This window comes from Phoca vitulina, unplaced genomic scaffold (genome assembly GCF_004348235.1).
Source record: "Phoca vitulina isolate PV1807 unplaced genomic scaffold, GSC_HSeal_1.0 scaffold58, whole genome shotgun sequence".
Lineage (NCBI taxonomy): Eukaryota > Metazoa > Chordata > Mammalia > Carnivora > Phocidae > Phoca > Phoca vitulina.
In genome coordinates, this window is record NW_022589761.1 from 5,106,454 (window position 1) to 5,122,958 (window position 16,505).

At 36.4% G+C, this 16,505-nt stretch overlaps 1 protein-coding gene across 3 annotated transcripts in view; it reads left to right on the plus strand.

The window, feature by feature from the left end:
- UBA2 (ubiquitin like modifier activating enzyme 2) overlaps positions 1-16,505 on the plus strand; it is a 41,463-nt gene that overhangs the window by 975 nt on the left and 23,983 nt on the right. Inside the window, exons 2-8 of one of the 3 annotated variants that reach the window (XM_032390458.1) lie at positions 1,105-1,188; positions 2,546-2,616; positions 4,229-4,293; positions 5,705-5,805; positions 7,429-7,550; positions 12,969-13,036; positions 13,504-13,625. In XM_032390458.1, coding sequence (XP_032246349.1) covers positions 1,105-1,188; positions 2,546-2,616; positions 4,229-4,293; positions 5,705-5,805; positions 7,429-7,550; positions 12,969-13,036; positions 13,504-13,625 — 633 coding nt within the window. The other 2 variants (XM_032390459.1, XM_032390460.1) reach the window with 2 other exon arrangements.

The window sequence follows — 16,505 nt, forward strand, 5'->3', positions numbered from 1 at the left end:
GAGTGGCTGTAATTTTAAATTATTTATATTAAACTTTTTAGAGATTGGGGATGTTAGGAATTTGGATGTGAGTTTAAATTGTCTTAAGGTGTGGTGGAAGCACGGAATGGAAAAAGTAGAAGTAGCAGACTGAACTAATAAATGAGTGACTGGAGGGAAAAGAATTTACACATTTTTTCTTTGGCTGTTAAAAGGTTAGTCTTCCCATCCAGTTCTGTACTGCAGATCCAGATACGATTGTGCTTTAGCTGGTAACTACTGCTGCATGTTTAAAAGAACCGTTTTGTAATAGACAAGACCGTGGATTGGGCACCTGAAAAATGCTCATTCTTTTTTATTTGATTTAATTTTTGTAATAAATGTGGAAAGTACAAATAGAAAATGTTTAGGTGGCTATATAATGATTTTGAGAAATTATAACCCAAACTGTTAAGCTGTTTCATGATTAGAACGTTTGATTACTCTTCATATAAATTTATTGAAATGGAATGAAAGTCTTTAAGTCATTATTATTTTCTTCCCTTATGTTTATTTAAGCAGCAATTAGATAAAACTTAAAATGTGACACATTTTTAACCTCGTGTAGACATTTCCTTTAACAGCCCTTAGGTTAATAATAATTGTAAATAGAGTTGTGTGTAGATGAAGACTTTGAACTAAAGCAGCAAACATTCAGTAACTCTGCCAAGTATCATTTAAGAAAAGAAGTCACAGTTAAATCTAACATACTCGATTTGAAAGAGTAATTAATTAGATTGATAGATAAATGAATTATATATTTATTTTCAACAGACATATAATTTTATGGCATCTAAGGAATTTCCAAACATACTTTCCAGAAGGATTAAACAAACAAAAAGATGTGTCCTTTCTAAAATATTTTTAAGAAAGTTATCTCTGAAATTAAATCCCAAGTTCTTTAAAATATGTGTTAAATTATTTTTATCAGTTTAATAATTTTGCTATTACTGGTTGAAAATGAAAAGCATTTTCTCTGCTAATGTAACAAATAGCAAAAGTTTTGGTTTATGGATGCTGAGGATAGTGATATTGCTCAAACATACCAGAAAATTTGTGATTTATCTGGAGTTTATGCACTTGTAGATTGATCTGGATACTATCGATGTCAGCAACCTCAACAGGCAGTTTTTGTTTCAAAAGAAACATGTTGGAAGATCAAAGGCCCAGGTAACATTATTCTTATATACTGTTTCTATTTATTCATTAATATTTCTGCACTTTGATGGATCTTCTCTTTCTGTTATCAGATTAATTGGGACTTTTCAGTAGGAGGGAGCATATGGGGGAAGCCACCTCTTTTTACTTGAGAGATTGTGAAGAATAAAGATGTAAAGGACTACACCCTCCTGTTTTGGTCTGCTGAGGAAGTAGATGTGCTCTACCCAATCCAGTAAATGGTGTCCCCTTCATATTTAAATTTCTGATTGTTTGCTTAGGATGAGCATTGTTCCAGTGTTCCCCAGAGGTTGACTGCTGCATTTGAGGGCAAGAGAAACTACAGCCTATGTTCTTGTTGCACTTTTTCTAAAAGGGTGGCCTTCCCTGAGGTTCTAGCCACCTTGACCTTTCGTTAGTTCCTTGAGTATTCCATCTTGATTCAGGGATTGATTGATTGACTGATTGATTTTAAAGATTTTATTTATTTGACAGAGAGAGAGACAGCGAGAGAGGGAACACAAGCAGGGGGAGCGGGAAAGGGAGAAGCAGGCTTCCCGCTGAGCAGGGAGCCCAATGTGGGGCTCGATCCCAGGACTCTGGGATCATGACCTGAGCTGAAGGCAGACGCTTAACGACTGAGCCACCCAGGCGCCCCTTGATTCAGTGTTTTAAAACATCTTTTCACTTTGCTTTTCTCCCAACCTTTTTGACAAACTCCCACTGTTTTCTCGTTTTTAGTTTTCAAATTTTGGCTTTCTTCTCTAGGGATACACTCTGACTAAACCTCGTAGACTAAGTCAGACCTTCCTCTCCTAACAACTTCTACTTTTTCTTTAAATTTTTTTTGCTTATTTAAGTAATGTCTATACCCAATGCGGGGCTCGAACTCACAACCCTGAGATCAAGAGTAGCCTGTTCTGACTGAGCCAGCCAGGCGCCCTATAGCTTCTACTTTTTCTAGGTATCATTTATCATAGCTTGTAGTTCTGTTTATCAACATTGATCAGTGTCACTTTGGCTCACCAAGTGCTTCATGCAGATCTGGCACATAGAAGATACTCAGTAAATGTTGAATGAATGAACAAATCACACTTAGTTACTGCATTTTATGTTTTTGTTGAAGCTTGCCATTCATGTAGATGTGTATAAGGGAAGGGGCCAGTTCTCCTGTTATTTTATAAATATGTGTATAGCTTAATCTTAATGAGATTTTGTCACATTTTTATATTTCTTTAGTTTTTAATATAAATAGGATATGTAAGTAGGTGAAATGGCAGTGTTGTGTGCCATAAATAAACTTGACATACAGAGAGAAATGTTGTAGCTATTTAGTAAATTAGTAATTTAGTGTTGTTTGTTTTTCCAGGTTGCCAAAGAAAGTGTACTGCAGTTTTACCCAAAAGCTAATATCATAGCCTACCATGACAGCATCATGAAGTATGTTCTAATTATTATGTTGCAAAATTGTGTTTGTTGTCAATTAAACTTCGAAAGCGTTAGGTATTTTTAGTAGCCAGATACAGGAGTTTGAAGTCATTCTGGTTTTTAAAAATGATTTTTCTATCCTAACTATAAAGAACAAACTGATGGTTATCAGAGGGGAGGTTGGTTGGGGGTGGGTAAAATATGTGATGGGGATTAAGGAGGGCACTTGTGATGAGCACCAGGTGTTGTATGTAAGTCTTGAATCACTACATAACTATTATTATACTGTATGTTAATTACCTGAAATTTAAATAAAATCTTACAAAAGAAAAAATGATTTTTCTAGAAAAATTAAAATGTGGTAGCTTGTGCCCAAGTAAGTTGAGTTTTATTAACAGTTTATATATATGATTTAAATGAGTTAGATAAGAGGAAATAAGAGGTAAGATATTTTAATACTTTAAATAAATAAGTTATTTGGAAACATAAAAGGCCTTATAGTTTTGTTTTTTTGTTTTTTGTTTTTTTTTAAAGATTTATTTATTTATATGACAGAGAGAGACACAGTGAGAGAGGCAACACAAGCAGGGGGGAGTGGGAGAGGGAGAAGCAGGCTTCCTGCAGGGCAGGGAGCCCAATGCGGACCCCGATCCCAGGACCCTGGGATCATGACCTGAGCTGAAGGCAGCCGGCTAACCGACTGAGCCACCCAGGTGCCCCTATAGTTTTGTTTTAAATACAGATACACTTAAACTATGAAAAATCCTTGTATGTGATGATTCAGACTTCTAAATATATTGCTCTCATTCTGACTGATTTCAGTTCTGGTCTTTTTCAGTTTAAAAGGTTCCTTCCCAAAATAACTTGTTTATTGGGACTATGACTTTTGTAATATAACGCTAGGAATTGTGACGGGACCATAGTTTTCACCATACATAAATATGCTCTGATCTCAGTAAAGATAGAGTAAATATGTAATTTTGGAAGTGTTGGAACAAAGGAACCCTGGGTCTAAATGATCCTTTATAGTCGTTGCCTAACTTACAAGTAAGTGGTATTAGAAATAATTACTTCTTGTTTGAGGTCTGGAATTAGAGCAAGTGTTACACTTTCTCAGGAAATCTGTATCCAATTTTTTTTATTTCTGCATGTTCAAGCAAACCCTCCTGTAGCTCCATAACTCCCTTACCCTGCGCTGCTTTCCCAGTGCTGCTAAAAGCGGGGACCCTAGAGGCCTGAACCTTGCCTGATCCTGACCATGTGAGGTGAAGCCAGAGGCCAGGCAGATCCTGGGAATGTGTTCTTTGTATGTTCCCAGGCTGCCCGGAGAAGGCCTGGTGGGACTGGTGAAGTCATGCCATCTTTGTGCCAGTTTGAGATCGTGCTCTTAGGCCCCAGATTGCTGACCAAAAAGGATGTCAAGTCACAGGGATTAAGGGGAAATTATTTCTTTGAAATCTGCTATGGTGTTTCGAAAAAGTCAAATCTATTATATGATACATACCCCTAATATCAGTTATTTTTGCACTGTTACTTTAGTATGCTTTTTAGGACCCTGTATTCTGTGAAGATCAGGTATAAGGCCAGTTGTTTTGGTGACGTTTTGTTTTGTTTTGTTTTGTAGCCCTGACTATAATGTGGAATTTTTTCGACAATTTATATTGGTTATGAATGCTTTAGATAACAGAGGTGAGATTATTTTAATACATTTAATTCCTAAGTATTTCCCTTCCCCCGTAACAAGGCTGTTTCCACAGCCTTTTAGTGTTTTAAAGTATTTCCTTATGAGTTAGATCTAGAGAGCAGTAAGGTTAGGTTTAAAATTTGCCAGTTGGTTGTAATTTTAACTAGAACTGGTTTCGGGCAGGAATTTAGCTATCACATACTCTGCTGTTCTAGCAAAACGTGTGAACATAGAAGTTGTTAAAATCGCTAAAGAGGGTGACTACATATGGTATGTGGGTGTGTGCTTGTTTCAGAGTATCCCATCACTTAAGCACAGTGTGACTTCCTTCATTTACATGGAGATCTAAGAAATATCTGTGCCTGTATCTCACATCTCAAGACCAGTTAAGTCAGACTCTCTGAATGACGCCTGAGCATATTTTTTCCAAGTTTCCCATGTGATTCTAAAGTGCGATCGGGGCTGTAAAACCACTGTTTGAAGACTGGGGCAAGAGGATGTCAAAGTTAGTATAGATGCCATGGATCTTGAATTATTTTAGGTATAGGTGGGTGCCGTAAGATAACAGGCTGGATTCTATTTAGATGTACATATTTTAGACCATTTAAGCTTTCCACAGTAGGGGGTAATGTTTCTTATAATCAAGTGTTGCATAGCCAGTCATTGTTCTACATGTAAAACAACATTTGTGGAGTGGTTTGTAACCATTTTGAGCTTGAAATACCAAAGAAAAAACACGAAGTAGCATGAGGAAAGGTCAAAAAGACTTTTTTTTTTTTAAAGATTTTATTTGAGAGAGAGTGTGCTCCTGAGTGAAGGGGGAGGAGCTGAGAGAGAGAGAGAGAGAATCTCAAGCTGACCCTGTGCTGAGCATGGAGCCCGACACAGAGCCTAATCCGCGACCCTGAGAACCTGAGCCGAAATCAAGAGTTGGGTACTCAACTGGCTGAGCTACCCAGGCATCTCTGAATGACTTTTAACTAGACTCCTCTTTATTCCCCTTGTCTTAAACTGCCTTAGTAGTTCCAAGTTGATATTCTCCATTCTCCATTCATTTCCATGTGTTACCTGATAATTTTATTAGAATAATAGTAAGGATTCAGAACACACTGAAACAATGTTTTAGCCAAGATTAATAGAGTAGGCACACAGCAACGGAAGAGAAAGGTGACACTTTAGAATCCAAAAATTATTTATAGGTGTGCTTTTCCTGGAGTAAATTTGTGATATAAATTCCTTATGTTTGGAATTTTGCTAGTGAATGTCTCTTTAAGTGTAACCGTTTTATTACACTGGTCATAGCTATAAGAAAATTACATAACAAATTAAAAAAAATAGTTTGGGTAAATGTTATCCTAATTAAAGTAACTAATTCTTCCCCCCATAAACTCCTGCTAACTAGTATTTTTCTTCCAGCTGCCCGCAACCATGTTAATAGGATGTGTCTGGCAGCTGATGTTCCTCTTATTGAGAGTGGAACTGCTGGTTACCTTGGGCAAGTAACTACCATCAAAAAGGTAAAGTAAGTTTTTACTTCCCAAATATTTATTTGGGACCTTAAGGAGGGAAGAAGTAAACTTTGGATTTATATGATATGGGCTAGTCACCATCCAAGATGTTTTGTGCTCTGGTAAAACTTAGATACTATAAAGGTAATACAAAGAATATAGGCAGAGATTTTTCTAGCTCTGTGCTACTTTGCTTCTGTAGCTTATATATTAAAATTATTAGACTGGTAAGCTTAATGACATTGCCTTTTAAGATACTTTGTAGCTATAAAACTACCTGTGATGCCATAGTTGGTGTATGATAAAACTGCCTTCTCCAAAGTTACTTTTTATCTGAAGTCTGGACTTCAGAGATCTGAAGAGTACTTTGAAAATATTTGTTGTATTTGTGAAATATTTCAGACATTTAGAGAAAACTAGAGATTAATAGAGCAAATAAATACCTGTGGACTCATAACCCAGTTTTATAAAATTCAGCATTGTGATCTTTTTTCTTTTAGTTCTTTTAGGAAATTAAACACAGATACATTTGAAGAGTCATTTTGCAGGTTTTGAAACCAAAATTTGAATTACCACTTAAAATTTGCTACTTTTGTCCATTATTTGGCAGTTTACCCATGTTGGAAATTGTGGCTCTGCTTCTTTTGTTTTAGCTGATAAATACTCTTGGAAGCTTATTTAGTATCCTTTTACAAAGACTTGTAAATATCAATGTGTATTAAATTTAGTTAAATCAGTGGAGTCCTTCAGGGTCTGTTTATAGGTCACAGCAGTCGTTCTCTTATCCACTGTGATTTGAGGGATGGCTGCTGGTCATATGGCTGCCCCCAAGAAGGTTTATTGAAAGGACACCAGAAATGGTATTATGGAGAAAATCCTGGATCTGCTGTCATTTATATTAAAACAATATTTGCAGGTTTTGGTTCTTTAACCTGATCCTAAGGTACTAGTATGTATTAATACTGAGGTTGAGAATTGCTGAAATGAGGAATGTTCATTTGATGGTTTTGAAAGATTGTCTGAGGTACCATAGACTTCTCTCAAGGACTCCTTACATTGCAAATTAAAATGTAACCCTAGCTCAACAAAATGAGAAGTATTTTGTTTGGTAATATCTAGGATTTTTCTGTGTATCTAGGTGGTTCTTGAAATTATTAATTACTTTTAGTTTTCTTAATTTTTAGGAGATTATAAGGTAAGGCTATGAATAATATTTAAATAACTGAGGTCCACACCTTTGAGGGATAATTGGTTAGAAAGCTGTTGTTTGTCTTTCTAGTAGTTTTTCTTTTGTTTAGTGTGATTAAGGTAAACTTCTTGTATTTGATATTCAGGTGCAGTGTGGCTTTTTGTTTTTGATTTTGTTTTTGGCTTGTTGTAAGTGTTGTTTACTGGGCCGGAGTCAGGAATCCTGGCTTAGACTTAGCTGTGACTGTGATTGATTCAGTTCACTTTTGTTACAGTTCCTTGTTTGTAAAGTAAGGATTTTGGAGTCACTGATATTTTAAAATTTTCTTGACAGTATAAAGCCCAGTCAGAATGTAGATGAATGAATATTTATGATGATTACTTTATGACGTTGAGAAACTACCATCATGGGATAAATACTTTTCTTGTATTCTGACTTTGCAGGGTGTAACTGAGTGTTATGAATGTCATCCCAAACCTACCCAGAGAACTTTCCCTGGCTGTACAATTCGTAACACCCCTTCTGAACCTATTCATTGCATCGTTTGGGCAAAGTATTTGTTCAAGTAAGAGTATATATATTTCTGGGTGTATTTTCAGTACTGACGATGGGAAATGGGGTCATTTTTATTTTTATATCTCAGATTGTATTTATGAGGAATATTCTTTTAAATATGACAAAGAGACGCTCCGTTAACTTTCTTGTTACTTCTTGTGCTGAATTCAGCCAATATTGCATGCATGTCCATTATATACCATGGACTATATAGGAAGCCTGATATTGGAGACAGGCATATAACTAAATGAATACAAGTCTGTGTATTTGGAATTATAAAAACATACTTAGAAGTAATTCATTGGTTAAAAAAGAAATCATGGAAGTTAAAAATACTTTTTAATGATAATGAAAATACTACATGTGAAACTTGGATGCATTGAATGTGGCAGTTGGAAGAAAAGTTCTAGGCTTACACACATGAAGAGAGATGAACATTAATGAGCTAAGGACTCAACTTAAATTAGAAAAAGGATAAATTCCAAGGAAATTAGTGGGAAGGATGTAATTGAGGTAAGAGGAAAAATATACTTCGTGAGTTCAATCATGAAAAGGAGAGAGAAGTAAATGGGGAATGTAATCTCAGCACAGATTTAAATGATAGTAAAGAACAAAAGGATGATAATAAAAAGACCATGCCTGTATACAGAAATTTTTAATGATCTGGATAAAATATTTTTTTTTTTTTTTTTTTTTTTTTTTTAGAGAGAGAGAGAGAGAGAGCGCGGGGGTGGGGGAGAGGGAGAGAATCTCAGGCAGACTCCCTGCTGACTGTGGAGCCAGATAAGGGGCTCGATCTCATGATTCATGAAGTCACAACCTGAACCAAAACCCGAGAGGGGGATCCTTAACTGACTGTGCCACTCAGGTGCTCCTGGATAAATTCATTTTGAAAAAAAACTTAAAAAAAAAACTGACTCAAAAAGAAATAAGAAAGCCTGAACAGTACTATACTTTAGGGGAATTTAATAAGTGGTTTGAATTCTGAATAATGCACCAAACCTATCTGAATTTATTGGTGATTTCCACTGAACTTGCAAGTACTATATCGTTATAATGTTAAGTAAATTGTCCCAGAGACATTTCTTAAAACCTGAATACTTCTCAGTTTGCATTATGGGGCTATCATGTCTTTGATAACAAAACCATTTAAGGCCATTACAGAATAAAAGGAGAATTTCAAGACTTTTTTTTAAATTTAATTTATTTATTTGAGAGAGAGCGTGGGGAGGGGCAGAGGGAGAGTGGGAGAGAAGCAGATTCCCCATGGTGCACAGAGTCGGACGGGCTCAGTCTCATGACTCTGAGATTACAACCCTGAGCCGAAATCAAGAGTTGGACGTTTAACCGACTGAGCCACCGAGGCACCCCTCATGACAAATATTCTTGTTCTTGTTGTTCTTCTTTTTTTTTTTAAATTTTATTTATTTGTCGGGGAGAGAGAGAGAGCACAAGCAGGGATAGTGGCAGGGAGAGGGAGAAGAGCAAGGAGCTGGATGTGGGACTTGATCCCAGGACCCTGGGATCACGACCCAAGCTGAAGGCAGACGCCTAACCGACTACACCACCCAGCCATCCCAAAAATTCTTAATAAAATAAGAACACTTTATCAACCTGGTAAAAGATACCTTTTACAAACTTATAGCAAACATTGGTTTTCTTTATTTTTTGATTAAGGTATAATGTGTATGCACTCAGAAAAGTACACATATGATGGTATAACAATGAAATTTCATAAAAAATATACTTTGTAAGCATTATTTGGCAAACATTTTTTTCTTTTTAACAGATTTTACTTGTTAGAACAGTTTCAAATTTACAGAAATAATGAGAAGATAATACAGAGTTCCCTTATTAACATTGTTAGTATGATACGTATGCAGCGATTAATGAACCACTATTGATACCATATTTAACTGAAGTCCATAGTTTATTCAGAAAGTCCTTTGTTTTTACCCAGTGTCCCTTTTCTGTTCCATGATACCACATTACCATTAGTTGTCTGTCATGTCTCTTTAGGCCTCTTTTGGCTGTGATAGTTTCTCAGACTTTACTCCTTTTTGATGACCTGATAATTTTGAGAGTGCTGGTCAGGTAGGATGGCCCACTATGGGAAATTTTTTTTGATGTTAACACTGTTATTATGAACTATTGGGAGGGAAATCACAGAGGTAGATAAATTGCCATTTTCATCACATCGTATGAAGAGTAAATATGTTACTGACATGATTTAGAACTGTTAATATTGGCCTTGATCACTTAACTAAGGTAGTGTTTGTCAGGTTTCTCCATTGTAAAGTTACTCTCCCCATCCCCCCTTCTCTATTGTACCGTATACTTCGGAGGGAAGTCACTGTGTGCAGCCCACACCTAAGGAATGGGAGCTGTGTTCTGTTTCCTTGAGGGCAGAGGTATCTACATAAATTAGAGTTCTTCTGCCTAGAAGGTTTGTCTTTTCTCACCCATCTATTGATTGATTCATCATTTATATCAGTCTGCATTCATATTGAATATATTCTATACTTCGGGTTAAGTCCAATAGTATATTTTGTTGCTCAGATTGTTCTAGCTTTGGCCACTGGGAGCTCTTTCTGTTAGCTCTGTGCTCTTAGACATACTGCCATCGATGTGAGTGGGGGTTTTGGGGAGCAGTTCCTTGCTTTCTGGTACTAGATGTTCCAGGCTCATTATGTTATTTCCTGCCGTAGAATCAGACCTTTCTCCAAGGCGCCCTGGTTCCTTTTTTTGAAGAATGGCATTAGAAACCAAGATCTGAATGCTTGGCATGCTATTAGTTGTTGTATCTTTTAGGCCCTTTTAGCCAACAGAGCAAATATATATCTATGCTAATCTGTATATATACACAAATTTATAAACATTTCTGTATATTAAGGTAAATATGAATTCATACTGGTGTCTCCAGCTCTAATCCATTACTATAGGGATCATTCTAGCTTCCTCCCCTTGATTATCTGTACAGTCTCACTCCAGCAGTCAGAAACTTCCACTGTTTGCCAACCATATACTTAATACAAGCATTATTTTTTAAATTTTTTAAAAAGTTTTATTTATTTGAGAGAGAGTGTGCACACAAGTGGGGGTGAGGGGCAGAGGGAGAAGCAGACCTCCGCTGAGCCTGACACAGGGCTCGATCCCAGGACCCCGGGATCACGACCCGAGCTGAAGGCAGACACCCAACCAACTGAGCCACCCAGGCGCACCAATACAAGCATTATTTTTAATGATAAAAGTTACAAATCATCCCCTTTGAAATCAGAGTTGACATGAGGATGCCCATTATTGTTGCTTCTACTTGGTGTTGTAATGAAGTTCCTAGCCCATACAATAAGACAAAAAGGAAATACAGGAGAAGAGTTGAGAAAAAAAGAAACAAAACTGTTGTTTGTATACAATATAGTTACCTGCATAAAAAGCTCCAAAGAATCTATAGACAAATTATTAGAAATAATGACAGTTTAGCAGCATGGCCAACTAAAAGATTACATTTCTATATGCAGCATCAAGCAGTTAAAAAATATAAAAATGGATAACTCACTATAAAATTGTATAATTAAATATTAAAGATACCTAAAAATAAAGCATCTAAAAGCATGAAGTACTCTCAGGTACTTATAAATCTTGATTTATAAGACCCAGTATGGAAAATTATAGTAACCATTGGAACATAAAAAGAAGGATAAAATAAGAGGAAAGAATGTATTTGTGGATTGGAAGTCAATATTGTCTGTGTGTCATTTGTCTTCAAGTTGATCTATAGATTCAAATGCAGTTCCAATCAAAATCTCATCAGGGTTTGTACTGGAACTCGTTCAGCTATTAGAAAATTTATAGAATAAGGCTTAAACATTCTTGGAAAGGAGTAGGTTGAGGTGACTTGTTCTAATAGATGTCAAGGTTTAATATAAGCTAAAAGTAACTTACAGTGTGTTGCTGGTACAGAGATAGAAACACAGACCATTGGGACAATGCAGAGCTCATGACCAAGGTTGCATACGAGATCCCAGATGAAAGAAGGGATTAAATAAAAGGTAGGACAATTCATTATCAATGTGGAAAAAACTTACATTCTCTACTTTAAAGAATATATAAAAATTAAGTCCAGATGGATTAAGTATTTAGATGTCAACAGAAAAAAACTTTCTAGGGGCGCCTAGGTGGCTCAGTTGGTTAGGCGTCTGCTTTCAGCTCAGGTCATGATCCCAGGTTCCTGGAATCGAGTCCTGCGTCGGGCTCTCTGCTCGGGTGGGAAGCCTGCTTCTCCTTCTCCCACTCCCCCTGCTTGTGTTCCCTCCCCCGCTGTCTCTCTCTCTGTCAAATAAATAATAAAAAAAAAATCTTAAAAAAAAAAAATCTTTCTAATATAGGGGAAAATCTTTAGGGAACAATGTCTCAAGACACAAAGTGCTAACCGTAAAGGAAAGGATTGATTCCTTGAAATTAATTAAATATCTCTTGTCAAAAGACATGAGAAAATATTTGCAACATAAAGTCAACTAAAAATTACGATCTTAGAATATATTCCTGTAATCAAGAAATAGGCAACCTGACAAAATAATATGAACAGGCATTTTTTCACTTAAAGAGAAACCCACATAGGCAGTAAGCAAATGAAGATATGTTTAACTTCATGACTAACATGGAAAATTAATAAAATCACAAGAAACTATTTTATACTCAGTAGTTTGGTAAAATGTTAAGTCTGGAGAGGAAGTGAATCGATAGGAACTCTTACATGCCATTGGGGTGAAAATTGATACAGTGACTTTGGGAAACAAGTGGACATTTTCTTGTAGAGTATATCAGGAGTTTTGAGAAACTTTGAGATGATAGCTTTTCCTTTTTTTTATAACTGCAAAGGATTCCTTTGAAAAGATAGCTTTCTTGTAAGTCAAGTACTTGAGGAAAGGTGGAACATTATGTTCCTGTAAGTGTTGTTAAATAGTTTTTAGGATAACTGGATTAACAGGAGAATTCCTGCTTAATATATTGTTTCTGAAGGCCTTTTAGTAGTAAAGAGATACAGTACCATGAAAAAAACATCTTACTCACTGCTTATTCTTACACCTAGATCAGCGCCCAGCATGTAGCAGATGTGTAATAATGTTTTTCTAATAGCTAGCTGCAGGTGTATTTCACAAGTATCATTCTGGCATTAGAATGGTATCCAAGTAAAATGTAAAAGCTGCTCACCTGTGTCTTGATCAAAGATTTTAACATAGGAATTTGCAGAACCTAGATGATAGGAATGAATATAGGTTTACTAAAATTTAGCCTGCCAATTGTTTATTCCTCATTCCTCCTATAGATTTGGAATATTCTAAGTTAGTTGTTTTGAGGGGAAGTAGGAAAAGTAAATATTTGTTCACAATATTTTGTTGAACATAAATATTTATTACTCTTATTATAGCCAGTTGTTTGGGGAAGAAGATGCTGATCAAGAAGTATCCCCTGACAGAGCTGACCCTGAAGCTTCCTGTGAGTAGATTGGGATATGTTCTCTTATATAATGAGGACTGCCTTTATTTTGCTGTCTTAATATTGATAGCATAAGAGGAGAAAAAAATAATTGCTGTTTTGTGTTAGACAGTATATTATGTGTTTAAGATGGAATATTTCATCTTTAAAACAATGTTTTAAAAAAAGAGTAGTCCCATTTACTGGTGAAGACAAGATGCAGAAATGTCACAAATGTAGTAAATAGAGCAGAGAGTTGTTTCCAGATCTGATTACAGGTCCATATTTTGAACTGTTCTACATGTGGCCTTAAGAAACTGAGGTAGGAAAAGATGCTAATGAGCATATTATTTTTCTTTCTCTTTGAGGTCCGAATGTGTCATGTGCAGATGACTTCCACAAATGACTCTTTTTTTCCCCCCAAAGGTAGATGAGAGCTTAATTCTACATTTATTATAGCTGAGAATAAAATGGTGTTCATTTTATAGGGGAACCAATGGAAGCTGAAGCCAGAGCCAGAGCATCTAACGAAGATGGTGACATTAAACGTATTTCCACTAAGGAATGGGCTAAATCAACTGGATATGATCCGGTTAAACTTTTTACCAAGGTTAGATTTACTTTCTTCATAATTATGGATAGATTTATTATTCTGTTTGTTTTAAAATAGTACATGAAATATATGCTTTTTATGCTTAATGTTGTCTTAATAAGTTGATTGATATCATCAGGATAAGCAGGTTTTGGAATTTTAAAGATTTTATTTATTTGAAAGAGAGTGAGAGAGCGAGCATGAGCAGGGGGAGGGGGAGAAGCAGACTCCCCTGCTGAATAGGGGAGCCCGATGTGGGGCTCGATCCCAGGACCCTGGGATCATGACCTCAACCGAAGGCAGTTGCTTAACCAACAGCCGTGCAGGCACCCCTAGGTTTTGTAATTTTAGCACTAATGATAAATCAATATAGCATCTTCATAGGAATTAAAATAGAGAGGCTCACTTATACACTCTTGGTTGGCTTTCCTTCCCTCACTTACACTGAACTTCTTGATTTTCCTTATAACTGATCTTTGGTTCCTGCTGTTTCTCATCTTCTCTTATATCCCTTTCCTGCTCAAATCTCTTGGGAATCTGACATGTACTTAATTACTCTTGAATCCCTAATCCTCTCGTTCTTGGTCAGATCCCTCTTCATTAGTATATATTATTTGCCTGCTGAATGTTTCTAGAGAAATCTACAAGATTGTTTTAATTGGCTCTATCTAATTTATAGTCCAGCTAGGTATTCATGTCTATGTTTAAAAGTCTTTTTACTTCTTTTGCCTTCACTCCCTAGCAGGTTTATCATAATAGATACTTGAAGATTTCTCAGCTTTTCTTGAACTGCCTAATACACTCCTACCAGATGAGCAGATGACCTTAAGGATTTATTAACAGGTTTGAAGCCATTGGACAGATGTCAAGAGAAGGTCGCACTTTGTGCGTACTTTTTCCCCCCTGCTATTTGAGAGAAATCTCTAAGTAAAGGTTAATACTTCTACTTTTCCTTTCGCCTTGTACCGTTGTCTTTTTTTTTTTTTTTTTTTTTTTAAGTAAGCTCCATGCTGAATGGGGGCTTGAACTCAAAACTGAGACTGAGAGTCACATGCTCTACTGACTGAACCAGCCACGTGCCCCCTGTACCTTTTAAGATTTTTTCTTTATCACTGTATTTTGCTAGTTTAATTACAGTATGTTTTTAATTACAGTGGGTCTGCTTTTGTTGATTTTGATGGGAGTTCTCTGTGTCCCCTGGATCTCTGAATATCTGTTTCCTTCCCCAGATAAGGGAAGTTTTCAACTATTACTTTAAATAAATCTTTTGCCCCCCTTTCTCTCCTTCTTCTGGGACTCCTATAATAGGAATGTTAGTTATGTCTGGTGGAGTCACTGAGTTCCCTAAGTCTATCCTCATTTTGCATAATGCCTTTTTTCTCTTGTTCAGCTTGATTACTTTCCATTACTCTCTTCTAGGTCACTAATTCATTCCTTTGCTTCTTCCATCCTGCTGTTTATTCCATCAAGTGTTTTCATTTTTTTGTGGTTGTTCCTGAAGATTTTCGCTGATCATTTTTTGTCTTTCTCGGCTTGCTGATTTTCTTTAGTAACACATTTGGATTTCTTTCTCATTATTCTTTGCATATTTATTAGTGGTTTTGCCATTAGATTTGTATATAATCTCTTCTGCATATAGCAGTCTCTGTTAAGTTGATGGTGGTTTTAAGTTTGAACCCTTTTTTTTTTTTTTTTTAATTATTTAATTGACAGAGATACAGCGTGAGAGGGAACACAAGCAGGGGGAGTGGGAGAGGGAGAAGCAGGCTTCCGGCCGAGCAGGGAGCCCCATGCGGGGCTCGATCCCAGGACCCTGGGATCATGACCTGAGCTGAAGGCAGTCGCTTAACCAACTGAGCTACCCAGGCTCCCCTGAACCCATTCTTTATGCCTTTTCTCCACATCTTTTAGATATATGTTGTTATACTTTATATCCTTTTATTTTGTGAGTTCCTTGGCTGACTTTTTACAGAAATATTCATTCTTACTGCTTTTGTGTTTCCTTTCATACTGCCACTTCTGGTCTCCTTTCCACTCAAGGAGTCCCCTTTAATATTTCTTGCAGGGCTGGTTTAATGGTCATGAACTTTTTTTTTTTGTTTGGGAAAGTCTTTATCTCCTATTCCGAATAATAGCTTTGCTGGATAAAGTATTCTTGGCCACAGGTTTTTCCCATTCAGCACTTTGAATATATCATGTCACTCCCTTCTGGCTTGAAAAGTTTCTGCTGAAAAATCTGCTAGCCATAAGGGGTTTGTTTCCCTTGTAAGTTACTGTCTTCTTTTGTCTTGCTGCTTTTAAATTTTTTATCACCGTATTTTGCCAATTTAATTTTATATCTTAGTTTTCAAACAGTATTTTTTCTCTGCCCCGCATCTTGATCTTTCCTGGCTTCTGTCTGCTTTCCAACATGCATAGGTCCTACGCAAATGGCCTACTACTCCCTCCAGTTTATGTTTCCTCTCTTTTTCCTCAGTGCAAGAGATGTCATAGGTTGATTCTTAAACCTGTTGCATTTATTTCCTTGTTATAGCCTTTTCTTTAGAAAATCAATTTTGGTTATGCTTAAAATGTACTTAATTCTGTTATGGATAGTGACAGTATTTTCCAGACTTGTGTCCGTATACCTATTCCCATTCCAGTTTGAGCAGTGTTGAATGCCAGCATAATCTCAAGTACATCTCCAGTCTGTTCAGTAGGTAACTAAGCATCTGCTGTATGCTGGTCACCACTCTGATAGGAGATACAGCAGTGAATAAGATGGAAAATAGGGTCCCAGCTCTTTGTAGGTAACTCATAGTTGAGAGGGAAAGTCAGACATTGAAAAGTAGTATCAAAATCAGAGTGTCATGACATTAAGATCAGATGCATTAGAACCCTTTAAGACTAAGTAGACTT